General features: G+C 38.5%; 1 protein-coding gene across 2 annotated transcripts in view; it reads right to left on the reverse strand.

Moving 5' to 3' along the window:
- Positions 1–402: 402 nt before the first annotated feature.
- Positions 403–24419, reverse strand: part of TRAF3 (TNF receptor associated factor 3) — a 107900-nt gene continuing 83883 nt past the window's right edge. The window contains exons 8-12 of one of the 2 annotated variants that reach the window (XM_019518533.1): positions 23296–23370; positions 21304–21396; positions 16680–16820; positions 9832–10006; positions 403–7657 (exon numbers count right to left, since the gene is read on the reverse strand). In XM_019518533.1, the coding sequence (XP_019374078.1) occupies positions 7086–7657; positions 9832–10006; positions 16680–16820; positions 21304–21396; positions 23296–23370 (1056 nt within the window). In that variant the 3' untranslated portion in view covers positions 403–7085. The remainder of the gene's footprint in view (positions 7658–9831; positions 10007–16679; positions 16821–21303; positions 21397–23295; positions 23371–24419) is intronic. The other variant, XM_019518534.1, reaches the window with a different exon arrangement.

Genomic DNA, 24419 nt, shown 5'->3' on the forward strand with positions numbered 1-24419 from the left:
AAAACACAATATACAATAAACTGAAATACAACATATAATAATGCTATTGGAAAATTAAGACATGTCGCTAATTTTTTTTTCTCATTAGCAACATGGTTATTGCTGAGCAATAAATTACATTTTAAAGGTCTTTTTTTCCCTTAAAAAAAAGTATGAGAACCACTGGTTACCAGATCACTTGCACTGTATCCGTACAGCTATTGATAATTAAGACAGGCAGAATATACACAATCAAATGAAGTTGGCCTTCTTTGGTCTTTGTTTTTGGAACATAAAACTGAACACAAGAGGTGTACCATTCACTGAAGAGTATGAGACGAAAAGTAGTTACACAAGTTTTTAAAACATTAATTTATACATTATTCTTGACTTCTGATGTATTTCCTATAGGTTTTTTAAAAATAATTTCTTGGAAACAATATCAGCTTTTTAATTTTCCAATTAGTATGCTATTTTGTGCATCTTAAGGTTATCCTACTTGTCTAAGATAAATGGACTTATCCTGTAGCCCATCATCTCCAAATGGGATGTTCTTCACATTCTCTAGTCAACACTAAGTCATTGGAGTTTTTATATCATCTATAAGAAATCCTGAACCTTCCCTTTTTACTCTATAAAACCCAAAAGTTATGTAATATAAACACAATGCCTACAAGGAAAACATATGGATGGTATGGTACATCAGCAATGATAAAAGCTGGATTTTTTTTTCCATTCCACAAGTACAGACTATACAACTCTCTGCCAGTGACGCAGGTCATAGTTGGAAAATGTGTCCCTTCATACAAGAGCTATACCTGAATTCAAAGCTCAGAACACTATGCAGGAGGATGACCTTTACAGATGGTAATATGCTGGTTTATCTCAGTAACCCTTAGACAGAGTCAAATTTTATCACTACGCATCACATTGCCAGCAACGGTGCGTGTAGACACTGGCATTGTTAAAGAAGTTAAAAAGTCCTTGCAGAACTGGCAACCAAATTAAAAGTTTAGTTCCAAAGGACCAAAACATGAACAGCAAACAACTAGAACAGTAAACCCTTCCCTGAAAGGGTGGATAAGTAAGCCACAGAGTTGGAATCCAGACCTAAACTTCACAAACATTTTGAGATGTTTTGATCTGGGATTTCGAGTCAGGTGCATCTCCATGAAAATTTAGATCTTATCTGAACCCTAAGGAACTAATCCTAACTTGGAAAAAATACAGCCTAGTATCAACACTAAGATAATGAAATGGAAGACAAAAGCTGCATTCTTGCTGATAAATTAAAAGAAAAATAGGAATAAACAGACCCCTTGTGTGCTGTATCTCTCAACTCTTCTAAATCTTATAGGATGCTCCTAAACTTGCATCCAAAAATTCTCCCTAACCCTCCTCCATCTGGCTCTTCTCAGTTGAAACTTGGATTAGAAGGCAGGAAATAAGAATAGTTAAGCCCTCTGTTTTTTTGGCTGAACAAAACAGATTTAGAAAGGGTCACAGTATCGGCCAAGAGAACCAAAATTAATTCACTTTACAAAGTTGCCCAGATGTGAGCAACATCAAAAGAAAGACTCGACTTACTCTACTGGGTTATCCCACAAACAGAAACCGGAAGTTGAGTTTGTCTGCTATTATGTACACGAGTGCTGTACTATCCCTTCAATACACCAGTTGTTAGTCCTGTGAAGCAGAGAATTGGTACGGTGTGGACAAGTGGGCTGTTCCATACATATGCCCCCAAGTCATGACAGATTGTGTGTTTAAGTCTAGCCCTTTCAGTCTTGACTATGGGTTTTCAAGATGTGTCACTTCACTTCTCTCAGCTCCATTTAGAGATTACATGCAGTCCAGTGGTTTGAGCACAGCACGAGGAAACTGGAACCTCTGATGTCATCCTGGCTCCGACAGAAACCCTGTTTATGGCTCTGAACAAGTGATTTAAACTCTCTCATCCTCAATTACCCATCTGTAGAATATAAGTAAGGATTAGTTACTGTTGTAAAGAGCCTTGTAGATGAAAAGTGCTCACTGTACTGGACAAAGCACTAAGAATCAAAAATTGAGGCTGACTTTTACCAAAGTAACCAGGAATTTAAATCAACCAGAGCCAAGAGGTATTGGCTGAAGTAGCTATAAGAAAGCCAGGAACAGGTCCAGCTGCTTTACCACTGTTTTAGGTTTTCAAATTATAAAACAAATCCTTTCCAACAAGGTGTCCACCACCAATTTTTCTTTAAAGGAGAATGAACCAAGTGAAAGACATGTGACCTAGTTGTCACTCCACAGAACTTTCCAATAAGGTTTTCAGGAGGACTCAGTAAGCTCCCTTGGTGAGACGAGGCAGCTGTGATGGGCAGTGGGCTAGCTAGGTCTACAAACCTGGAAAGAGAATCCAAGGTTTGCAATTATCCACAATTCTCCCGTAACAGCAGCAAAATATATTTGGCACCACTAGACCAGGAATAATTGGAGGGCTGGAGTTATTTTAATAATTTCTACATAAAGAAATGACTCTTTGCCTGATGGACAAACCTGGAATATATATTTATATATATAAACATTTTTAAAACAGTGAAAACTAAGAGATTAGGTTTATAATGAATATCTTTTTCTTTCCACCTATTTATATATTTGCATAGTTAACACAGATCAAGGCATCAAGATTGCAGTAACGTTTTATACTATCACGAGGTACAGACTGCTACTTTTCTGATAATTCCCTGCAAACTTCTGTCTAGCATTGGACAGAACCAATACTCCTAGAAACTGCATTGTTTGTGAAACGCCTATTCCACATGATGGGATATAGATACAAATAGGTGGTTTTTAAACTCAGTCCCAACATGCCATAATCAGGGCAGGTTGAGCAACTTGAGCACTACAATCGTAACCTAACATGCATGGGTGGGGTTCAGTACCTGCTACAACTGACACAAATCTCCATTATCCTTTATTTGAGAGATTCACCAGGCACAGAAACAGGCACATTTCCTATCTTCATCTTTCCTTTTCCAAACAGAAAAATCAATTTGGAAAAGGAATTAAACTGCATCTCATATGTATAAGATAGCTAGCATGTCACCCATTAAACGTCACTATTGTTAAATTTATGCCATCCTTTTCTGTTTTCCTATTGCACATTCTCTTTGAGAAGAACAACAAAGTTACAGTACAAGGCTGAAATCAACATTGCATATTTAAGTCAGCTTCGACTTAAAAGTTGTGAAGGTGTACCATGTCAACAACAGCTGAAACAAGATTCCTTTACTAAGATTAAAGAAGCAATGCAGGCATGGTCACGCATAAGGATCTCAGATTAGTCCTTAAACATTGAAATAGTTTCATCCTGTTTAAAATTTGAGACTGTAAATAACGTATGTGTATTATTGGTAATATACAGCCACAAAGGCAACCTCCAACTTACGGTATATAAGACCCTTTCACTAGATGTAAAGATAGCCGTGGGAGATGCTTATACATCAAGTTGGAGAGTCACTAGTATAAAACAAACAGCAACTGCACTTGGCTGTGCATTACTAAGGAGAACTAAACTGTGGATAATGACAGGATGCTATTGAAGAATCCTTCTCTATGGTTATTATAAACATTGTCACACGAATGCTGTGATACCCCTCTAGTGCACTCATGCAACTCCAGAAGTTAATGGGGTTTCATGGGTGTACCTGAGGGCAGATTATACAAGGTCCCCAAAAGATTTCTAAATACTTGGGACAGAAATATATTTTTAAAAGGTATATTTGGGGAAAAAACATTGAATAATTTTACCCAGTCCCCAGGAGTGAAGCACAATGCATCTTTTCACCTCTATTTAGACTATAGAGAATGGTCTTATTTTCACTAAATGCTACATACTCATTACTGGAAAGCTGAGGGAATGCATTTCTGCATATGCAATATAAGTCTCACAGCTTAGGGATATTCAGTGGGTTTTGCAATGAAAGATTTTAGTCAAGGCCTTGCGTATTCCACAAGAGGCTACATGGAAAATTGAACTAAGATTCCTGGGTTCTGCAGTATGCAGGAGGCCTGAAGATCTTCTGCCAGCTTCACAGAGTTTTTAAAATTACTAATAAACCCTAGTAGGCCTCCATTTTATTTATTTTGATATCAAACAATGCACATGCCAAAACACATTTGTACTGAAAGCAGGTTACAGCATTATAGAAGCTGTGCAAGTGAACCTAGCTGTTTTGGCAGATGGGGCTTTTGGCACTTGGGGAGGCACGAAAAGCAGTTTGAGATCTGCAGTTCACCAATGCTGGCTGATGTTTCGGCTGCAGTGATCAGCAGTCAAATATTAACCATGTTGACATTTAATCTTCATCAGAAGATTCCAAGTGAATATCCCACTACGATATGCTATTCAGACCTTTTAGAGCTACTGTTTTAGGCTTTCTGCAGACTCAGGAAGACTACATTATTATTTTGCACTTTGCTCATATTTTCAAATTCTCTTATCAACCACAAGGGTTAGAAGCCATTAAAAATACAAGCCTGGATTCAGGACCACAATTCTATTGCAAAAGTGGGAGTCTGCAACCACAGATATGCAGAACACACTGGGCCCAGATTATAATACCCATCTCTCCAGTCCCAGATTCAAAACAGGATATAAACTGTCTTCACATGGCCATACGATCTCATTTAAATTTTGCAGTACATGCATTCGCAATGGGAGAAGAGTCCTTTGGACATTTCCACTTGGGAATCCTGTTTTCAGTAAAATTCTGTGATGCACATACACAAAAGCTCAGCTGCCTACATTCGCCGCTACTGAATGATACACAAGTCAAGTAAATCCTTACCCTAAAGCATAAGTGATGGGTTTACATATGCAGCCTGCGTGAAACTGCAAGTGCCATATATGTTTTTTTTCTGCAGAAGTCCTCCTTCTGTGCCAGAAATTAAATACTAGCACATGCCTCCATATATTAGGTTGCACCTATTGACACCTTTGTACCATAAAGGGAATACAGTACCTGGACAATGGAAGGCAAGAAAAGGAAGACGAGTTGCTACTGAATGTTTTGGCTGCCAAGAAGCAGGCAGTATTGTGGCAGGTGCCTGGAAAACCCATGAAGACCACTCAGCATGCACTGTATATTTGTAAGAACTTCTTGCAGGCACTGCGTGTGAAGGCACAGCCATAAAAGACAATGGCAACAAAGACAAAGCTGAACTACAAAGGCATGAATTCAACTGAGCCCTCAATGAAAATTGTGGCTATGCCCCCAGAAGTGGAAAACTGAATGGACACAACCCGACAGCCAAGAATGAGGCGTGCAATTCCCTTTCAAGGTTCACAAAAGGGAAAAGAGAACATATTTGTACCAGTTCTCTCCACTGAGGCATACCTCGGATATTAAGAAGCACCAAATGGCTGATATATAGTCAGGTTATGCCACTAAGTTAACTTGTCTCAGACTATTAAAAAAGGAAGAATCAGCCAGCATGATTCAGGGCTGGGAAATGCTTTCCACTAAAGCTCAGGCAGTTATGATGAAGGAACCTGTGCTAAGACACTTGTCAGCACTACCATCTGTGAGTGATTTCAATAACAGCTTCTTAGCATTCTCAGACGGGCCATTTCAAAGTACAGCCACCTTTCATACGTAGGCATGGGAGGAAGCATGACTCCTTCCTTCACGTTAGCCTGGGGGGGTGTTCTCAAAGTCCAAGCTCCATAGGAGCACTGTGCATAAAGTTTTGGCACCTGAGTAAGATGGATTCCACCATGGTCAAGCCATAGAAGCTCCGGTAGCCAAAAATGGACTTTGGCTTCTATTTTACATGTTGCAAATTCTAAGGGCTCTGAAGACAAGGGTACACATTATGTCTGAAGTCCAGTTAAGCTACCATTTCAGATATTAGAATTAATCTGAATAAAAAGCTATGGTTTATAAGCAGCACATCACACCTAAGGCACATGTATGCATGCAAGCCACCATCTCTCCATTAAGACATTGCTAATTATGTCCTCAATAAGAAGCAATGACTCCTAGTACAAAATGAACATACAGGATCATGAGTGGCTTTTTTTTCTTTTTTAAACATTACACCTCCTCCCCAATACTGCAAATACTATGTGTTGCACATTTATGCTGTCAGCAATATATATAGCTTGATTGGAAAGCATGGGGCAGAACTTTAAAAAAATGTACAGGATTCCGTTTAGAACTCCAAAGTTCAACAAATGCCCTAGTTTAGGGTGAAAACAATTATAAATCTGATAATGATGCACAGCATCCATGAGTGATTTTTCCTTAATTTTGAAATAGTGTCATTAACTACGACATATATTGTAGGTTTACATTTCTAAAGAGAAATAACAGCAATAGTTGAATAGTTTCGTTTCCTATCACAAGTGATAACCAGTGTTTTGATATCTTCTATTTTTCTTCCAAGAAATATCAGTCTATCAACAGTTGTAAAATAAAATGTTTTCTGTAACAATAGAACTTTAAATAAAAATATGATTCTGATTTAGATATTTTAAGAAGACATGGATATTTGTCAAGGTCTTCTGACAAAGTAATTATTAAAACAGAGACCAGGTGAGGCCTTAAAAAGACAATATACTATATTTCAGACAAGATTGCACTTAGTTTTTCAAAGTGATAATATCATAATTGAAACATTACTTCATCATTTCTTCTTTTACTTAACATGCTGACAGTTTCCCTCTAGCCCACATGTGAACTTTTTTTGTATTCTAGCTTAAAGGAAGAAAAGTCAAGTAATTTATTCAGCATATACTGTATGTGTCTTTTCACTTCCAAATGACTAGATCATTAATAATTTAAAAAAAAAGCCTCTCTGACCGCAATCATTATCCTCACGAGGAATAAACGATTCTTCAGAGTTTAAGTGTTGCTAGTTCTATTAAAAAATATACCATGGTATGATTTCTTAATGTGTTGCTACTTTCGCCATTGGACCCTAAGCAGTTATGCCTTCAAACTCTTCCTTCTGTTCCACAAAGTGGTTCTCTGAGCTTTAGGACGGTTGATTGAAGACAAACTGATATAAAACCCCCAAATGGAGTTGTCTTCTCTTTAATCTGTCTCCCTGGCTATATGTCAGGGGTCTGGTAGATCCGATGTATCCACTATGACTTTAATAAAAATAGTATCATCTTTAATATACGTTCCATTTTCTAGAACAGTTTGAGCCACAAAGACTGGGCAACCAGATGCAATGTTCATTTCTCCAGTAGGCTTCTTGAAACTACTGCTGTTTGGGTCTGGCTTGAAAGCATCTCCTAAGTGACGGCGAGACGGTCCTTGATCCATTAGCATGAGAGTCACTTTCTGTTTGAATGGCCAAGGAAGCAATGCATCATATTCTCCACGCATTATGACAAAAAACAATGACAAGTGCGTCCCTTTTCCCATGCCATCACCATTAAGGTAAACTCTGGCACACATTTTATAGCCGAAGTATCCAGTATAAAAGGGCTGGCTGTACAAAGACAGCGTCTTTCCCATCACGGCTTCTTGCTTTCGACGTTTATAATCTCGAATTTTCCAAATTAATACTCCATTGTAACTGGCAGTTTCTAAAACTTGGAATCGAAGGTCCATGTCAGCCAGCCGAATATCATGAACACTCAGCATTTGATCGTGTCGAGTTAGCTGCGTCTCCAGCAGACCTAACAGAACATGGGAAATGTGCGTAAAGGGGGTAAAAAAGAAAAAGACATAGATTTATAAATCAGTATCATCAGCACTCTTATTGCATATAGTAAAATCTTGTTTTAAGAACCAAATCATAGTTAGTCACCTTTGTGACAATTTCCACTGATAACTCTGCCATAAAGTAAGTAACGATGTTATTTGGGTCTTTAACGTAAGAGAGGAAACTGAGGTCACACACCCGGTAAAAATTTCAAGAATTTAAATGATCCAGTACAAACACTGTTCAAAGCACTGTGCCATAAAGTCATAGATATTGCTGCCTAATCAGTTCTTATCAGTGTTTACTAGCAAAGATTGCTACTACAGAAGCCTTCAGAAATGACTATTAAACATATGTGATCCCATCTTAATGTAGGAACATCCTGAATTGCACAGAATCTTTTTTTTTCTTTACTTTTTTTTGTTGTTGCTATTAATCCTGGATGAAAGATCAGACAATGTTATATTACAAACTAAAAGTGAAAGTTCAGGCTATGCTCATAGTTCCATAGTGCTTAGGGTCAGAAGGGACCTAAACAGATCATCAGGTCCGACCCCCTGCCTGGGCAGGAACAAGTGCTGGGGTCATAACACCCCAGCCAAATATCTATCCAGCCTCCTCTTGAAGACCCCAGAGGTAGGAGAGAGCACTACCTCCCTTGGGAGCCCATTCCAGAGCCTGGCAGCCCTAACCATAAAGTAATGCCTCCTGATGTTCAGCCTGAACCTTCTCTTTAACAATTTGTGGCCATTATTCTTAGTAACCCCAGTAGTGCCTGGGGGAACAGAGCCTCAACTAATTTCCACTGGTCCCCCCGGTGAGTTTGTAAATGGCCACCAGGTCCCCTCTCAGCCTTCTCTTGTGGAGGCTGAATAGATTCAGGCCATTTAGCCTCTCTTTGTAGGGCCTGACCTGCTGCCCCTGGACCATGCAAGTGGCCCTCCTCTGGACCCTCTCAAGGTTAGCCACATCCCTCTTAAAGGGTGGCGCCCAGAACTGGACGCAGTACTCCAGCTGTGGCCTGACCAGTGCTGCACAGAAAGGGAGGATCACCTCCCTGGACCTGCTTGTGATGCATCTGTAGATGCACAACAAGGTGCAGTTAGCCTTACTGACCACTTCCTCACATTGGCAGCTCATGTTCATCCTGGAGTCAACAATGACTCCAAGGTCCCTTTCTGCCACTGTGTTGAGAAGGGTGTTCTCCAGCCTATAGGTGTGTTGCTGGTTCCTTCTCCTTAGATGCAGCATCCTGCACTTGTCTGTGTTTAACTCCATCCTATTTTCATCCGCCCACCTCTGTAACCAGTCTAAATCTAGCTGGATTCTGTCCCTCCCCTCCAGCATGCCCACCTCGCCCCACATCTTGCTCTATTGTGAATAAATATTCTTCTGCAACTGTGGCTGAGTGCTTTTTTATTTGCAGGTTCTTTTTAATGGCTCTTTTGTTCTCTTCTCATGGAAAATAGTATTTGTCACTTTTTTCCTTTGTATTTTCCTACTCTGTCAAAGCTAACAAAAGCAGGGAGTGTACAGAAGTAAATGTACTCACAAGTGGCAGACTTTTTATTAAAATTATCTTTACAAAATAATTTCCCTTTGACCCAAACAATATAGTTTGAACTCTTAAGAGCACTCTACACTCTACTGCTAACTTCTGGTTTTCACCACCCTGTTCAAAAAGTAGCAATTGACCTTATTACTCAAACAGATCTCATTCAGCTTCTTGAATCAAACATTCACCTTTATTGGGACATAAAAGTGTGTCAGCCTATACCTAGAAACACATTTTCAAGTGAATAAATATGGTAATGATCTATTACGGGCAGAACATTAACCAAAAAAAGACTTGTCAATACTTTAAACTCAGCTGAGAAAATACTTGCAATTAAGTTCCAAGTGTGATCAAGGTCATAGTCACAAGAAAGTAAGATGGGAGTCAAGTCTAAGAAACAGCCTGTAAAGTAGGGTCATGCCATTAACAAAAAGATTAGGCACATAATTCCCTTTCAAGATACTGAACGGTCAACATTATTGATGTTTTCAACAGAGAAATCACAAGACCAACAAAAATTGCTCATCTGCCTTTCTTTTAGGCAAAAGTAAAAGCTGCTGGGTCATCCTTCACTCCATCATCCTTATACTTACTAGTATTTCGTGCTCCTTGCCCTGTGGTTTTATCAACGCTCTCCAGCTCTGTCACTCTGTTCTGAAGGGACTCCACACTGCTCTTCATGCTGTCGGCCTCTTCCCAGTTCTGTCGGAAGGGACGGATTTCTTTGTCCAGTTCTTTCAATTTCTCTGCTTGACTGTCAATCACTCGCTTTATGAAACAGTAAATTAGAATCAAAAGAAAAGACAACTACCATGAAAAGCTCGAAAGAATGAAAGTTATACGAGGTTATGTATGAACGACAAAAGTCACTTACACAGGTTGTAGCCATGTTGGTCTAAGGACATAGGCAGGCAAGGTTCTTTGGGTAGATGCAAGATCTTTTATTAGACCAACTAAATAGTTGGAAAAAAGTTCTTTGCAAGCTGTTGGGTAAAAGCTTGCAAATAACGTTTTTCCAACTATTTAGTTGGTCTAATAAAAGATCTTGCATCTACCCAAAGAACCGTGACTTACTCACACTCCCACTCACTTGTGGGTCAAGCATTATAAAATAAACCAAAATAAACCTTGGTATATATAATCTAGAAGAACAGGATTAAAACAAGAACTCACAACTTTTACTATTGGTTCTGCCATAATGAGCAGCTGTACAGATTTGGTAAGTCACTTAACCCCTCAGGTTTCCACAAAATGTGAAATGGAGATAACAACTTACTTCACAAGAAGTAAGCCTCAATGTTTGCACACTGCTTTCTTTAGAAACCAAACACATGATGGAAGTGCTAAGAATTCTTATGAGAGTACTGTAAGGATCTCCAAAGAAAAAATCATTTTAAGAAAAGAGTAAATTTCTTTATTTTGGTCCCTGGCTACAGATGCTCATTTTAACTTAAGTGTAATATGCAAGGATATTATAGGCCTCACAAAGAAAGTCTGTCAAGTTTGATTTGGGCGAGAGCTTCACAAGTGCTTTGAGCTTAGGTGCCCAAGGCCTGTTATATGTCAGAACTCATGCTCCTACTGCCTTAGCCTCTTTGAAAATCCCACCCTTTCTTCCTAAATGTAAAGAGTCCAGGCATCCTGAAGGTGCCCACTGGTTCAACGACTGTTTTCTTAAGTTATGCTTAAGAAATGCAAAAAAGTATTCTATGCCTCGGTAGGTACTTCATCTGATTCTTAATATCTTGGTAAATATGTTAATGGAAAAAACTGGGAAAGAAACAAACCTAGTGAATGCTGGCTTGCATCCATAGATGCTTCTCAAGCAAATCCCAGGACGTCATTCTCCCCTTGTACTTGGCCTTGGTGAGGCCGCAGCTGGAGTACTGCGTCCAGTTTTGGGCTCCACAATTCAAAAAGGATGTGGAGAAGCTTGAGAGTGTCCAGAGAAGAGCCACACGCATGATCACAGGTCAGGAAAACAGACCTTACGACAACGGGCTGAGAACCATGGGGCTCGTCAGCCTGGAAAAGCACAGGCGCAGGGGTGAGCTGATGGCCACCTCCAAGTTTATCAGGGGTGACCACCAGTATCTGGGGGAACGTTTGTTTACCAGAGCGCCCCAAGGGATGACGAGGTTGAATGGTTATAAACTACTGCAAGACCGTTTCAGGCTGGACATAAGGAAGAATTTCTTTACTGTCCAAGCCCCCAAGGTCTGGAACAGCCTGCCATCGGAGGTGGTTCAAGCACCTACATTGAACACCTTCCAGAGTAAATTGGATGCTTAACTTGCTGGAATCCTATGACCCCAGCTGACTTCCTGCCCTTTGGGCGGGGGGCTGGACTCGATCTTCCAAGGTCCCTTCCAGCCCTAACGTCTATGAAATCTCCACTACATGGATTTAAATCCAATGCAAGAATAGCAAAATAGTTTATACTGGGAAGCTAAATTTAAAGCAGCAGGAATTTTAGCCAGAACCCCATATTTAATCAGCACGTTTAATTGACAGTAAAAGTATCTAAGACAAGAAACTACTTTTGCTACCAGCTACAGTTCAAATTTCCAAAGTGACCTTCCAGTTTATCAGCTCCAGCAAATTTAAAAATATTTTTTCACTTCTAAAAAAATGTCATTTAGGAAGATGACAAAAAAAAAAATGACCAGGTTGGCTCAATTTAATTTTTGTTTGCTTTCTAGATAACTCCATCATTAATTCAATATTCTTTATAGGAAAAACCCTTCCACCTCAGATTGCCTTCACTCCTCCTTTAGGATTCGTTTTTAATTATTCACTTTTGTTACAGACTGCAAATCTGTAATGATTAAGCAAAGTTTCTAAGTTCGACAGCCTGCTAACAGAACTATCACATTTTATAAGTGTGGGTTTTTTTCCTGCTCCAAGTTTTCTAGAATAACCATTTTTTTTTTAAAGCCAATGCTTCAAAACAGGCATGTATCAACCTTGAAATTAAGATTCTGTGAAGCAAAGCTATGTCCTGAATCAAGAATGCATGCACTGTGATCTCATCAAACAGACTGATATTATGGTGCCTGGGGATGCTAATCACAAACCACAAATACACAGCTTTATTTCATCCTCTGTTCTAGGATGAAGGTAGTAGGGGAGTAAAGTAGAGACCAGTCATCAGCAATGAGTGTAAAAAGGAGCACAAGCCAGATAGCTTGCATTCATTTTATAAGAACAACCAATAGGCTGTGGCCAGGAGTTTGCAGACTGAGAGGTGTATATAAATGTAAAGGGTACCTAGGCCCCCTGCACACATGCAGGTAAAAGGCGCCATGGGATCTAAGGCACGATTCACACAATCACACCTCCTGACATGCTGCACGTTCATGGCAGGAGGTACGACTGTGGGATCCCATTAAGCCTTATTGCCAGTGCAGGGGGAGCCCGATCCCAAACTCTCCTCGCACCAGCAAAAAGCAAGCTCCCACAGCTGGGAGACACATGCACCCTGATGGAGGGGCTTCCAGCTGTGGGGGCACCTCATACACACCCAAGGCTGGACATTTTCCCTGACCCAGGAGTGCATGAAACCCCCAGGGCCCAGAGGATCACTTCAGCAATGATCCCTTAGCCCAGTGGTGCGGGGAACCACCGGGGCCAGAGGATTCTTAGGGCTGGGGGAGGAGGTGAAACCCCCAGACCCTGGGGACCATGGCTGCCATGATCTTTAGGGCTTGGGGGCACAGAAAACCCCTAGACCCTAGGGATTGGAGCTGCCACGATTCCTAGGGCTCAGGGGTTCCATACTGGACATGGTGCACTCCTGCTGCTGGAAGCCTGGTCAGCTGATGGGCTCCTAGCCACAGGGGAGACCCACCTACACATGCAAATTAAAGGTCTATAGAAACCAGTTATAAAGTTAGTACACTTTTTGAGGTCTAACTTTATAGCTAGCTGGAGCTTTTTAATGTGTGATGACTACTTTGCACAAATAGCTGGTCTCCAGGTAACTGCACAATTAACCAGGTAATTGCACAATACCTGTAACATGTAGAGGGGGCTGTAGAAGCTTCCCCTTTTTATACTTGCACACACCATCATTGGCAGGACCTATCTTTTTGTTAGTGTTTGTACAGTGACCCGTGGCAGGCAGCCTCGATCTCTGACTGACGCCAGTTGGCAGTAAACGTTATATCAACCAATAAGCAAAACAAGGAGCAGCTGTCAGATGAATTAAGTGCCAAAAGAGCAAAAATACCGAAAAGCTACAAGCAAGGTTTTTTTCCTAGAAGAAAAGGGACAAAATGGAAGAACTTTTTAATATTGCTCTTCAGAAGCAACTTTTTTTCCCTTACTAAGCTATTTTTAATACCCTATTCTTGCCCAAAATACGCTCAGGTTTAAAAAAAAACTACGGCTTTGTTTGTTGTCAGACAGTGGATTATATTTTATCTCCCAAAATTGTTCCTGAGAATACCAGACACAAGGAGTCATCAGAAATCAATCTATATTCCACTAAAAAAGGCACTGGGATCTATATATTTTTCATTTACAGGGAGGCAGAGGCATCTCACACTGGGAAATACTGACATACTAAATCTGAATTTAATGCAGCAGTGGAGAATTTTATTCTCTCTAATTACACTATTAAAAAGCACGCAGATGTCTCACATTGTACTCATAAATTTTCAAGTAGGTATCAATTTTCTGTATGGGACTTTCTATTCCAGCAACTGACCTCTCTAGGTTATTAACCCACACAGCTATGTGTGTGCAGTAAACCATACATGTTGCTTCCAGATACTGATTTTTGTCTGGTGGTTATTGTGTTGTTGATACTCGTTTGCTATGCTTTCTGTTATATTAAAAAAAAAAATTATATATTATTTTTGGGCCAGCCCCATTCTTATCTCTAAAACTAAAACATTCTCCAAAACTTTGGAAGCAGGATTCCAAAGGGTTCTTAATATTTCATAAGAAAGGAAAGACATATGTTTTCAATTTATGACATCAAGAAGAGATAACTCACTTTGCCATTATGACTAATTTTTTTTCCCTTCTAAATATGGTAGTTGAATTGAAAGATATATAAAGAATTCCCCAACACAGGAAGGAAAGGGTAAGTCAACAGACAAGTGACTATATACCACACAAGTGGGATTTAGTGTTTCCTAAAAAGTATTACAGGAGGCAAATAACATTGATCAGTATCCCAATGAAGATTTTTCTTGTTCTCTAGCTATTTTAAACACAGCCATATTGTACACAAATTGCTTCTCCATTCTGCCTAGAGAAATTCTACTCCCTTAAAAGAAAGCTACTGTATTAGGTAGGTAATTAACTCAGTGTAGGAAAAACTTCAAGAAAAGTAGTATTTTGTTACCCAAGTAGGCCTAAAGCTCTGGAGAGGCTTTAGGTCACTACCGTGTACTGATAATGGAGACTCGACACCGTATGTACAGGCTTCTTTCTAGGAAAAGGTAGCTGACAAATTATTTTATGCCCACCTCAGCTAGCTGATGAAACTGAACTTGAGGAAACACTAAAAATTACCTGGGAGGCCAGGTAATTGTTCAGAAAATTAGTTTGAACCAAGAGGTCCTGAAAGCCAAGGTTCTTGTTACTGCTTAAATGCCTTTGATGATTTCATGCTCAGAATTAGGGTTGAGACTGATATTGCTAATGTGCCTTCCAGTGCAGACAACATCCATTATGATCAATGACACAGCTGTTCCCAAGCTAAGGAAGGTTGTATGGCAGCTGATAATGGAACTGTATCAGAAATTAATCAGCATTTATAGGGCTTGGAGGCCCAAGCATTTAATGCCCAGCCAGACGCAAACGATCTGGGACTATGCTGGAAGTATTTGTGGCTTTGGTACAATGGCTGCTCAACACTTGGGAAAAAGAATAGCTCACAACCGGGAATTAACTTCTTCAGCTCCTACTGAACCACAGACTGGCCAACTCAAAGGAGACCGAAGTAGGAGACCAAGTTCAAAGGATACATTTACTGAATGTTCTTACCAATTGTGATTGAGAAAGGGGCATTAGCAACTGGGAAAAAACAGAGCAAAACAGTGGTATGGACACATGTGGCATAGGTATAGACAAGTAACGAAGGAAACAATGTCCAACACCTTTCTAATTCCAAAGAATAATTCATTTGATTCTGTTAACATGGATTTAAAAATACAAACGACTTTTAAATACACTCTGGAACCACTGCCACAGTTTAGGGAAGTTTGAAAACTTACGGTAATTTATCAAAATTTCATGAAACACTGCCATACCTTTTCTGTATTTCCTTTCCTGTCATTATATATTGGAGAGAGAACCACATGCAAGAAGTTACTCTTCCAAGTTAACTTACCTCATGCTAGATTTGTGGAGCAATGCCTTTACCCTGAATTGCTTCTGCAGCAGTGGAATTCACTATTGCAGGTGTTGCAGCCAAAGTTTTTAGAACACAATTGCACCAAATTCTAAAAGCTACATAAGGGAAGGCTGGGTCACTTGGAAAGGAGATGCCAGGAAACAGTTCTGAAGGATATGGTGCTGCTGTTCCAAGTAAGTATTCGTCTTGAGTCAGCAAGGGTCCTAGCAGGGTATTGTGGGAGGACAGTACTGCTAGTCATGACCCCCCCGCCAGGGAAAACAAACTTAATGCCAGTTGCATACTAGTCTGTATGTTTACATTCTGCCAAAAACACCTACATTTATTTGGCAATGTTGATTCAATATGGTGTTTCTACATGCAGCCTTCTTAAAATGAATATAAACAATTGTTCTGCGCTGTTGAAACAGCTCTCCTAGAGGTGGATGCATCAGAACAATGCTTAAAAGAATGGCATTGTAACAGTTTGGAAACATATTCTTGGGGATGAAAGGTGCTTCAGAGAGATTTTCTCTGAAAGGTTCAGGGACAAGAATGCTGAATATGTTGGAGAAAAAAAAATATTCAAATGTACTGCAGAGAACCCATGCTGACCTGCTGAATTTTACCCATGATGAAAACCTTCCCAAATACCAGTAAGGAAACACAGAATGAGTATAGGACAATTTAATGAGTTTTGGCAATAGATTTTCCCTCCAGTGTAGCAGTGGTTGGTCAAGCAGATTTTTTGTTTTCTGGAGCAGCAAAAAATAATTATAGGCTTAGGATTAAAGGTGTATTTTAGCTTTGAACTTTCTTCTTTAAAATGCAGAATTGCAGGCATCATGGTCTTATGGTGGGTTAGTCCATTTTAATATTTTAATGAAAATTATTTAAAAACCATCCATTTCCATATGAAAAACCAGATACTGAGCAGAACAAAATGCTTTACTTCAAAATTTTATAATGTTGTGAATGCCTCCATTTGAATGAAAGTGATATTAATAACAAAAAAAAAAATCTCATTTGGCAAGTGTAAAGGTACAGAAGTGATTGTCATTTTTGTTTTAATGGGGAGAGTAAACTTCTTACCTGTAAATGAAGTATTTTAGATTCATTATTCCGCAGCATTTCCTTCTGTCTTTCAATTTCTATTTCAAAGCTACAAATCTGATTATGTAAAGTTTGTATACTCTTGTTCTTTTCCAAACTTTCATTCTGGAGCATGGCCACCTGGAAAAAATGTTACAATTACTCCCGCCAGAGTTTATGAAAAATATCTGAAACTTCATTTTCTTAAACTACCTTAGAGATGTCCCATGAGCCCAGAAGTGAGATCCTAGCAAAATCCCTCTCCATACCTGTAACATATCTATCATACTGCAAGAAAATGTGAAAGTTCTAATACCCATTCTTCCATTCCCACCGTGTTGTACTTAGCTTAGGTAATTGAGAAAATGGTATATACAAGAGCAGCAATTAACCTTAATTCTAAACAGTGGTTTTTTTTACTTGGTTGCTGTTTAGCAGGTCAGCTTCCAAGATTCAACTCACTAACTTAAGTGTGGCATATAGTTCAAGAGCAGCCTATTTAGTTCCCAAGTGCTGACAGGAGGGTTAGAACTGCAAAGAGGAACGCCAGAGAAAGGGAGCATTGAAAGGCCTAGGTAGGAAAGACAGAAATTAGTGAAAACTGCTCCTCCATGTATGCTCCAATTAAAAAGAGTTTAACAAGGTAATAGCATGGGATTGAAATGGCCTTATACTAAGAAAGGTTGTCAAAGCAGCTCAGTTGATATAACTGCAGATGAAGTCTGTGCATTCTAGAAAATCTAAAACACTACCAGCCCCCGAAGAGGAAGGAAGCACTGAACATCACTATTTTCTCCCTCTCTGGACCCATCTTTTTATCATTACACATCAGTGACTGTTTTTAATTTAAAAATACCAATCATGCTATTAGAGTATTGCATGCAACCTCTATTTGGAGCCATGAAGATAGACTCAGCATTCCCATCACTGTATATAACAGTGCAAGCAATCTTTATACATATCACATTTTACACAATTTCTTCCTAGCAAAACGTATGCATTAACTATATGATATCCGGCAAGACTCTAGAAAGAGCCCAACTGATCTAAGTCTCTCACCTCTTACATGGACAAGACCCCACTTTTGACCAATTAAAAGTGATAATTGATAATTTGCGCTAATTATTCTACATCACATTCAAACAATAAAATGGCACCCAAAGCAACCTTTACATGCCAAGATAAAGTTTGTTTTCCATCCCCCCAAAATGGAACAATAGTTGCTGAAGACCCAAACAGGTTGACGATGCTCAATGGGGCAAGAGCCCAATAGAAAGACATAGATATTGAAACAACACCTATATAACTGTATAGACAAGGGCCTTAAAAAAGAGCTGGTGGAAATAACACAATGTTCTTTTTTTTTCCCCCCTTGCATTACAGAGAGAGCTGTGCCTGTCACTGAAACAATGCATGCCTGATGTACTGGAGATAATTCTGAAGTACAGAGGTAGCCTGACAGTCTCCTGGTTCTACTCTTGCCTCCCACAGATATCAGTTCTGCCGAGTAGCTACTCTTAACATGTGTATCGATCTTTTCCTTAATGAATTGGAGTTCTTTACTTAATTGTGACGTTTACATTCCTTCTTTCCTTTTTTTCCCCTCTTGCTATCTCCTGACGATCAGGACCTGATCACAAGCCAACCTTGCTCTGAATTGTTGATGTTAGTGTCCCGTGTTTGTGGACATTACAGTCAGTGGGGCCTGTCTTGTGCTGAGATTTTCCACCAAGTTTACAAAATACAAAAGAGGGCTACATGCTGTAATCCCCAATCAGACAAAACTCTCATTGATAACACACCACTCAATCTGAAAATAACAGGCACAAGGCGAGGACCCTAATAAAATAAATATACAAGATTATAATTTTATTTGGTGTACTCATTTTAAATTTAACTAAACTAGTTTCCAAATTAGGACAAAAGACTACCTGTATTTTGCATAATGTACCTCAATTCAAGAGTCCATGAAAAAAAGCGCATTAAGTCATATTTCAAATATTCAAGTGCAATCTTTTTAGCTGTTTTCCAATAGTACTAAATCTAATTGTTATTTTACCATTTGAAAATTATCACAAACCAAATTAAGAGTGAAAAATTATTTGGGTGCTTGTACATTAGCACAGAGGCTTCAGGATGCTGATACACAAGATGCTGCAGCACTTTAATTAATGTTGCTTTTGGAGTGGCTCTAATTAAAGCACAGTCCCATTCTCCCCACCCTCCCTCCACCCCTCCCAAAGCACATGTAAAAGCATAGGTGACTGGTGGGGGGGGGGCACAGGGGGACATGTGCCTCCTCTGACAGGGCCATCCCTGCCACTGCCGGCAGCTTCTGCAGGTGCTCACCAGCCCTGTCCGCGCCACCAACGCCACTGCCAGCTTCTGCGGGTGCCCCCCCCAAGACTCGGGAGGTACCAGTCACCCATGTGTAAAAGTGCCCTTTCATCCCAGACAGAACAACCATTTAGCTGTTTAACTCATGTCAATTACTTTTGTTTTGAAACATACATGATAGATTTCAGGAGATGAGACCAAGCCATGAAAGTTTGGATTGAGTCACAGTTGCCAAAACCCCAAATTCCAAATGTTCAGATTCAGGTGCTTAGTCTGGCCCAGCAGGAAGATGCTCTCAAAATCATGATTTTTAAAAAAATTTTAACTCTCCAACCTCAAAATAACCTTCAGCTCAAATATTAAGACTGGGACTCTTCAGTCTGTTTTGTGTAATGTAATAAATTAATACACACCTATTCTGAAGACTTAGTTTTCACAACCTTTGAGTGCTGTGTTATAGACCCAAAGTGATGGGGGGAGAATTAACTTCTCTTTTTCTCTTCTATACAAATCAACTTGAATATACAGGGTGCATTAAGATGACACTTATTGCCCTCAATGATATCAGGATTTCTCCTACATATTTAAGTAGAAGCAACCTCTCTGCAATAATCTAATTCAGGGCATATTTCACTTTAATGCCTAGAAAAGGATTAGTAAATTGCAATTTACTAAGCTGCAAATAATTTTATCACACCTCTCTAGAATATAATTACTGACATATGATGTCTGGTTAATTATTCTGGTAACTTGGCACTTTCCTGGTATTTCCAGTAATTCAACTCTGTTATGAATTGGAAGAAGTCTACAAAACAAAAAGGTGAAAAGAGAGACAATGATAAGCTCTAAAACAAGGAAAACTGTACTAAGGAGTTTATCCTTTTAGTGTTAAGAGAGAGTTTCAGAACTGCTGAGCACCTCTCAGGATGATTTTAACTCTGCTCTTAAGCACACTAAAGAAAACTGGAAAAGAAGATGACAAGTGTTCCTTAGTTCAAACAATATGCTGTAATTTGCATCAATAGACTATTGAAAAAGGAACCAAGAATATGAAGTTGGATTCTTTAAAGCTGAAATATTTCTTCTACCTACATGGTCACTATCTTATGACAATTTTTGCTAGCTTGGCATGTGAGTGTAAAGAGCAGCACTGTTTGTCTACAGTGAAACTATAAGATATAATTAATAGATTTGTAAGAGAATTTTGCTGGAAGAATTCTCCCACATACAAAAAAATATTTTCTTATTGGGTTCTGAGCTAAAACACTGGCATAATGGGGAACTTACTTTCCAGACTGTGCTCTAAGCTCCAACAAATAAACTTCTGTACAAAGACTGAAACCACAAAGTTACTTCTGTTTGTCAGTAGGCTACCATCTACATAGTTTTATTTTGCTGCTACACTAATATTACACCTCTGCTTGAACACACTACAATAACTTAAAAGGGCTCCTGACTTCTCTGCTTTTAGATTTAGGGCAATTTGTTGAGAAACAAAGTATTTAATTAAGCCATCCAAAATTGTATTCACGTTAAAATGCATACAGACTCTCATAAAATGGTTTAAAATATGTTGAATCTTTTAAAAAAAAAAAATAACTGGATGCAATATTTTAAAGCCAAAGCTTCTAAAGGATCTACTCTCTAAATAAAAACAAAGGGCTTTAATTTAAATTAAACAAAGGACTTTATTAAGGTCATCTTAAGTACCTAGATTCTCAGTAAATTCTCCCAAATTCCAAAAATACATTCTGTAAAACACAGGAGTCCCAGGGGAGCATTGCAGAGCCAACTTCAGTTAGATCCAGCACCAAAGCAGAAAGCAGAGGGCTTCAGAGTAACAGTATGTTCATTTGGTTACACTCTCTTTAAATCAAAAAGATTGGAGAGCTTTGGATAATTACAATTTTAAAAAATAAAGCTGGGTCATTACATGGAGTTTTGCAGGATCTTATTTCCAGAAAAAACAGAGGTTGGTGCAGCTTCCAACACTGCAGGACTTGCCTAAATCTCTTGCCTAACAAGAGGGACTTGAAAAACTTATTGTCTGCCTGCTTGACAGATTAAATATTAACATACCCTCTCACAACAACCAATGAAAAAAAATTATGTATTTAATTGTGAAGCCAAGTTTCTTATGGCGTTCTACTACAATGAAGAGGAGAGCACACTGATTTGATTAATTTTTGAGCCTTGGGTATTTTAGCTGTATTTCCAAACAGCTATGGGGAAAAAAATTTCAGAATTTAAAGAAATGAATGAAAATTAAAGCGAGTAGAAGATATACCTTATTTTCTAGAGCATTACTCCACTCTTTCAATAAGTTAACATGCTGCACTGCCGAGCTGGCTTCATGTGCTTTAATTTGCTGATTTGTTCCCTGTGACAACAAAGAATTTATACATTTTAGCCAATTTTGCTTTTAAAAAAACCTATAAAGAAAGAATATAACAAGAACATAAAACCAGCACTATGCATGTTGGTACATGGATGCATGTTGCAAGAATGTGGAGAGAGGGAAATCTAGCTGGGAACCTATAAAAGTCAGAAATTAATTTAACAGCAAGTGTTCTATGCAACTGCTGTACATTTCCATATTGATCAACTAACGCAACTTGATATATCAGAGGAAATAAAGCGGAAGTAATTTACACAAATGAATTGTGTTTTAGAATCATCTGTATAGCCTTTAGGCTAAGGAAAGCACAATAACACACTCAAATTGTACAATCACTAATGTCCAGTTCCCCAAAGAGTAATTTAAACATATGTTGCATTTTATGGGTTATTATGAAATTCCCCTTAGTGAGAATATAGTGAGAATAGTAAGGGAAATGATTAAGTTCTCATAACTAAAAACTGCCAGCTTTGTTATATCTGTCAAAGGGGTTTGCAGAGGCTAATTTGCCATTATAAGAAATTAGCGAGATACTTCTATATCTGCTTTATGATGTTCAGATTAGCTGCCCCTGCACAATCTGCAAATGTTACAAATAACCACTATATAAATTTACAAACACACATAGATATTATATAGAGTACATAAGATGCAGACCATAATTACCTCATTCATCATTCATAATATACTGCAAGAGTTATTTTTTGTAAATGTTTTGCAATGCAGATTACATTAGTTTTAATGCTAGACATGCTGCAAAGCAACTGAAAAAGTTTCAATGATCTTCAATGTATGCACTCTATATAAAATATTCAAAAATATATATGTGAATATATGTACATATATGCACACATATACATACAAAAAAGAATGAATGGCATACATAAGACATAACAATGGGCAGTGCTAGATCATTGATTACTTTACATGTAAGAGCAAAATTGTTTTTTTGGTTTAAACTGTTGAATGCTTTCCTTATTTTTATGGGCAGAACATTAAGGGCCTTGTCTAGGTCATTTAGAGACAACTGGAAAGACTTTTGATTTCTGCAGGGTTAAGAAGATCAGGCCCCAAAACTCCAGGGGGGAAAAGTTTATTTAAAAGTGTTGTTTCTTATAAACCTGATCTCTTAGGTCATCATGGATTTACAGAACTATGATGTTTTATTTGATAAAACTCCCTTTTTTCCTGTCCGCAGTTTTTTTAATTCTCCAAGATACCCCTTTACTGGAAAGCTGTCAAAAATACATTGACAGTCTCAGTAAGAAAAGTATAATAGTGCAAAATACAGCAATAATAGCATTAAAACTATCCTCAAGGGATTTTTTTTAGTGCTGGGGTGACCTTTCAAATTTAAATAGCCATTCTTTTATTGAATGTGGCACTGTAGTTTGACTCTACACCTCTCTGCACACACATGTATCCGAATGCACATAAAATACACATTTAAAATGGGCCAGCCTATTTTTAAATCATATGGTAGATACACAAACATGAGAAAGTATAAACAAGTTTCATTCAGGAACATAAATGAATACTTTCATAGACACTACTGACATTACTAGTCTACCATTTTGGAGAGCAAAAAGTGACATTTTCTTTTATTTCTAAGAACAAGTTAAAGTTCTTGACATAATATATTCAGATTTCACAGAGATGTATCTGGCTAACTGACATCCCCAAACACTGCTAGAGGGTGTTTTTTTAATATTATATTTAATAAATGCAAAAATGAACACCTGCTGCATAATCACTCATGCAACTAGATGAATGTTTCTTAACCAAGACTAGAAAAGTCAAAAACTTTCAAGTCAAAGTTTATTTAAGTTTTATTTATTGCAGACTTTCATCAACTGGGAACCATAATTGTTATATACTGACCTGAAAAGTGCAGCCATAACGCTTAAAACTACAGGTACTTGGGGCATTAATACATTCTGACAAATGTGCATTCAACTGCAATAGGAAAAAAATATGAGTTTTGGCAAAAACGTTTGCATGATAATGCTCAAAACATAAAGAGCACATATTATCGGATTTCTATTATCTGTGCAATTTGTAGAACATACAATATGTGTGTATATTTTCTACAATCTGACCCAGAGTCCATATACTGTATATACACATGTAACCACACACACATGCCAGTACAATATACAGAATGACACATTTAATATACAGTGAAACTTCCAATAAAGACCATTTCAATAAGCAGTCTAATTGGGGACAAAACACTAAGAAGAAACTTAAGTGTCGCTGTACGTTGTCAACTGACTTTAATTAAAAGCTATTTTTTCCGTGGGCAATTATTTTCGCTGGTCCCCTGGGTGGTCACTTAAGACCAGTTTCACTGTAGTAACATACATCTTTTCTGACTCTCATTTCATTGGGAACAGATTGTTCAAAACATAGCATGCAAGTCTCAATGCCAAAATTTAAAATTAAACTACACAACCAAGACTATACACAAATAGTGAGTGAAACAGACAAATAGTTTATAATAGGGTGCAGTTGAGTCACATTTATTATGCAGTGCACAATTACATGTTTAAGTAGTAAAATGCCTGCATTTTGTACAGATTGAGATGTATGTTTTCTCCAATATTCTGGATTATGATGACCACAGGAGTGTCTCTCTAAAAAAAAAGTCACAGAAGTATATACACACAGCCCTACGGACATTCAGCCATCTTTGGTATAAAGAGTAGGAGCAAGATGCAAACTGCTTAAGAATTGGAGTGAAGGGACGTTCTTGGAAAGGACATGACGACAAGCCTCATTTCTTCTGAAAAGTACCTTAGTCTATTTTCACACAGAGTAGGCAGGACCTAGGGGCTGACCTTCAGCTGACAAATACATACTCATATCCAGTTCAAAATATTTAATGTGTCATTTAAAAGACACTCCCCCCAGCAAAAGAAGCCCCAAGGTACTCAATTCATCCATCTCTACAAAACGGGCAACAATGGAATCAAAGGCTCTAAGGAAACACAGATTTTCTAAGT

This window comes from Gavialis gangeticus, unplaced genomic scaffold (assembly GCF_001723915.1).
Source record: "Gavialis gangeticus isolate Ggan-Ray unplaced genomic scaffold, GavGan_comp1, whole genome shotgun sequence".
In the NCBI taxonomy this organism is placed as follows: Eukaryota; Metazoa; Chordata; order Crocodylia; family Gavialidae; genus Gavialis; species Gavialis gangeticus.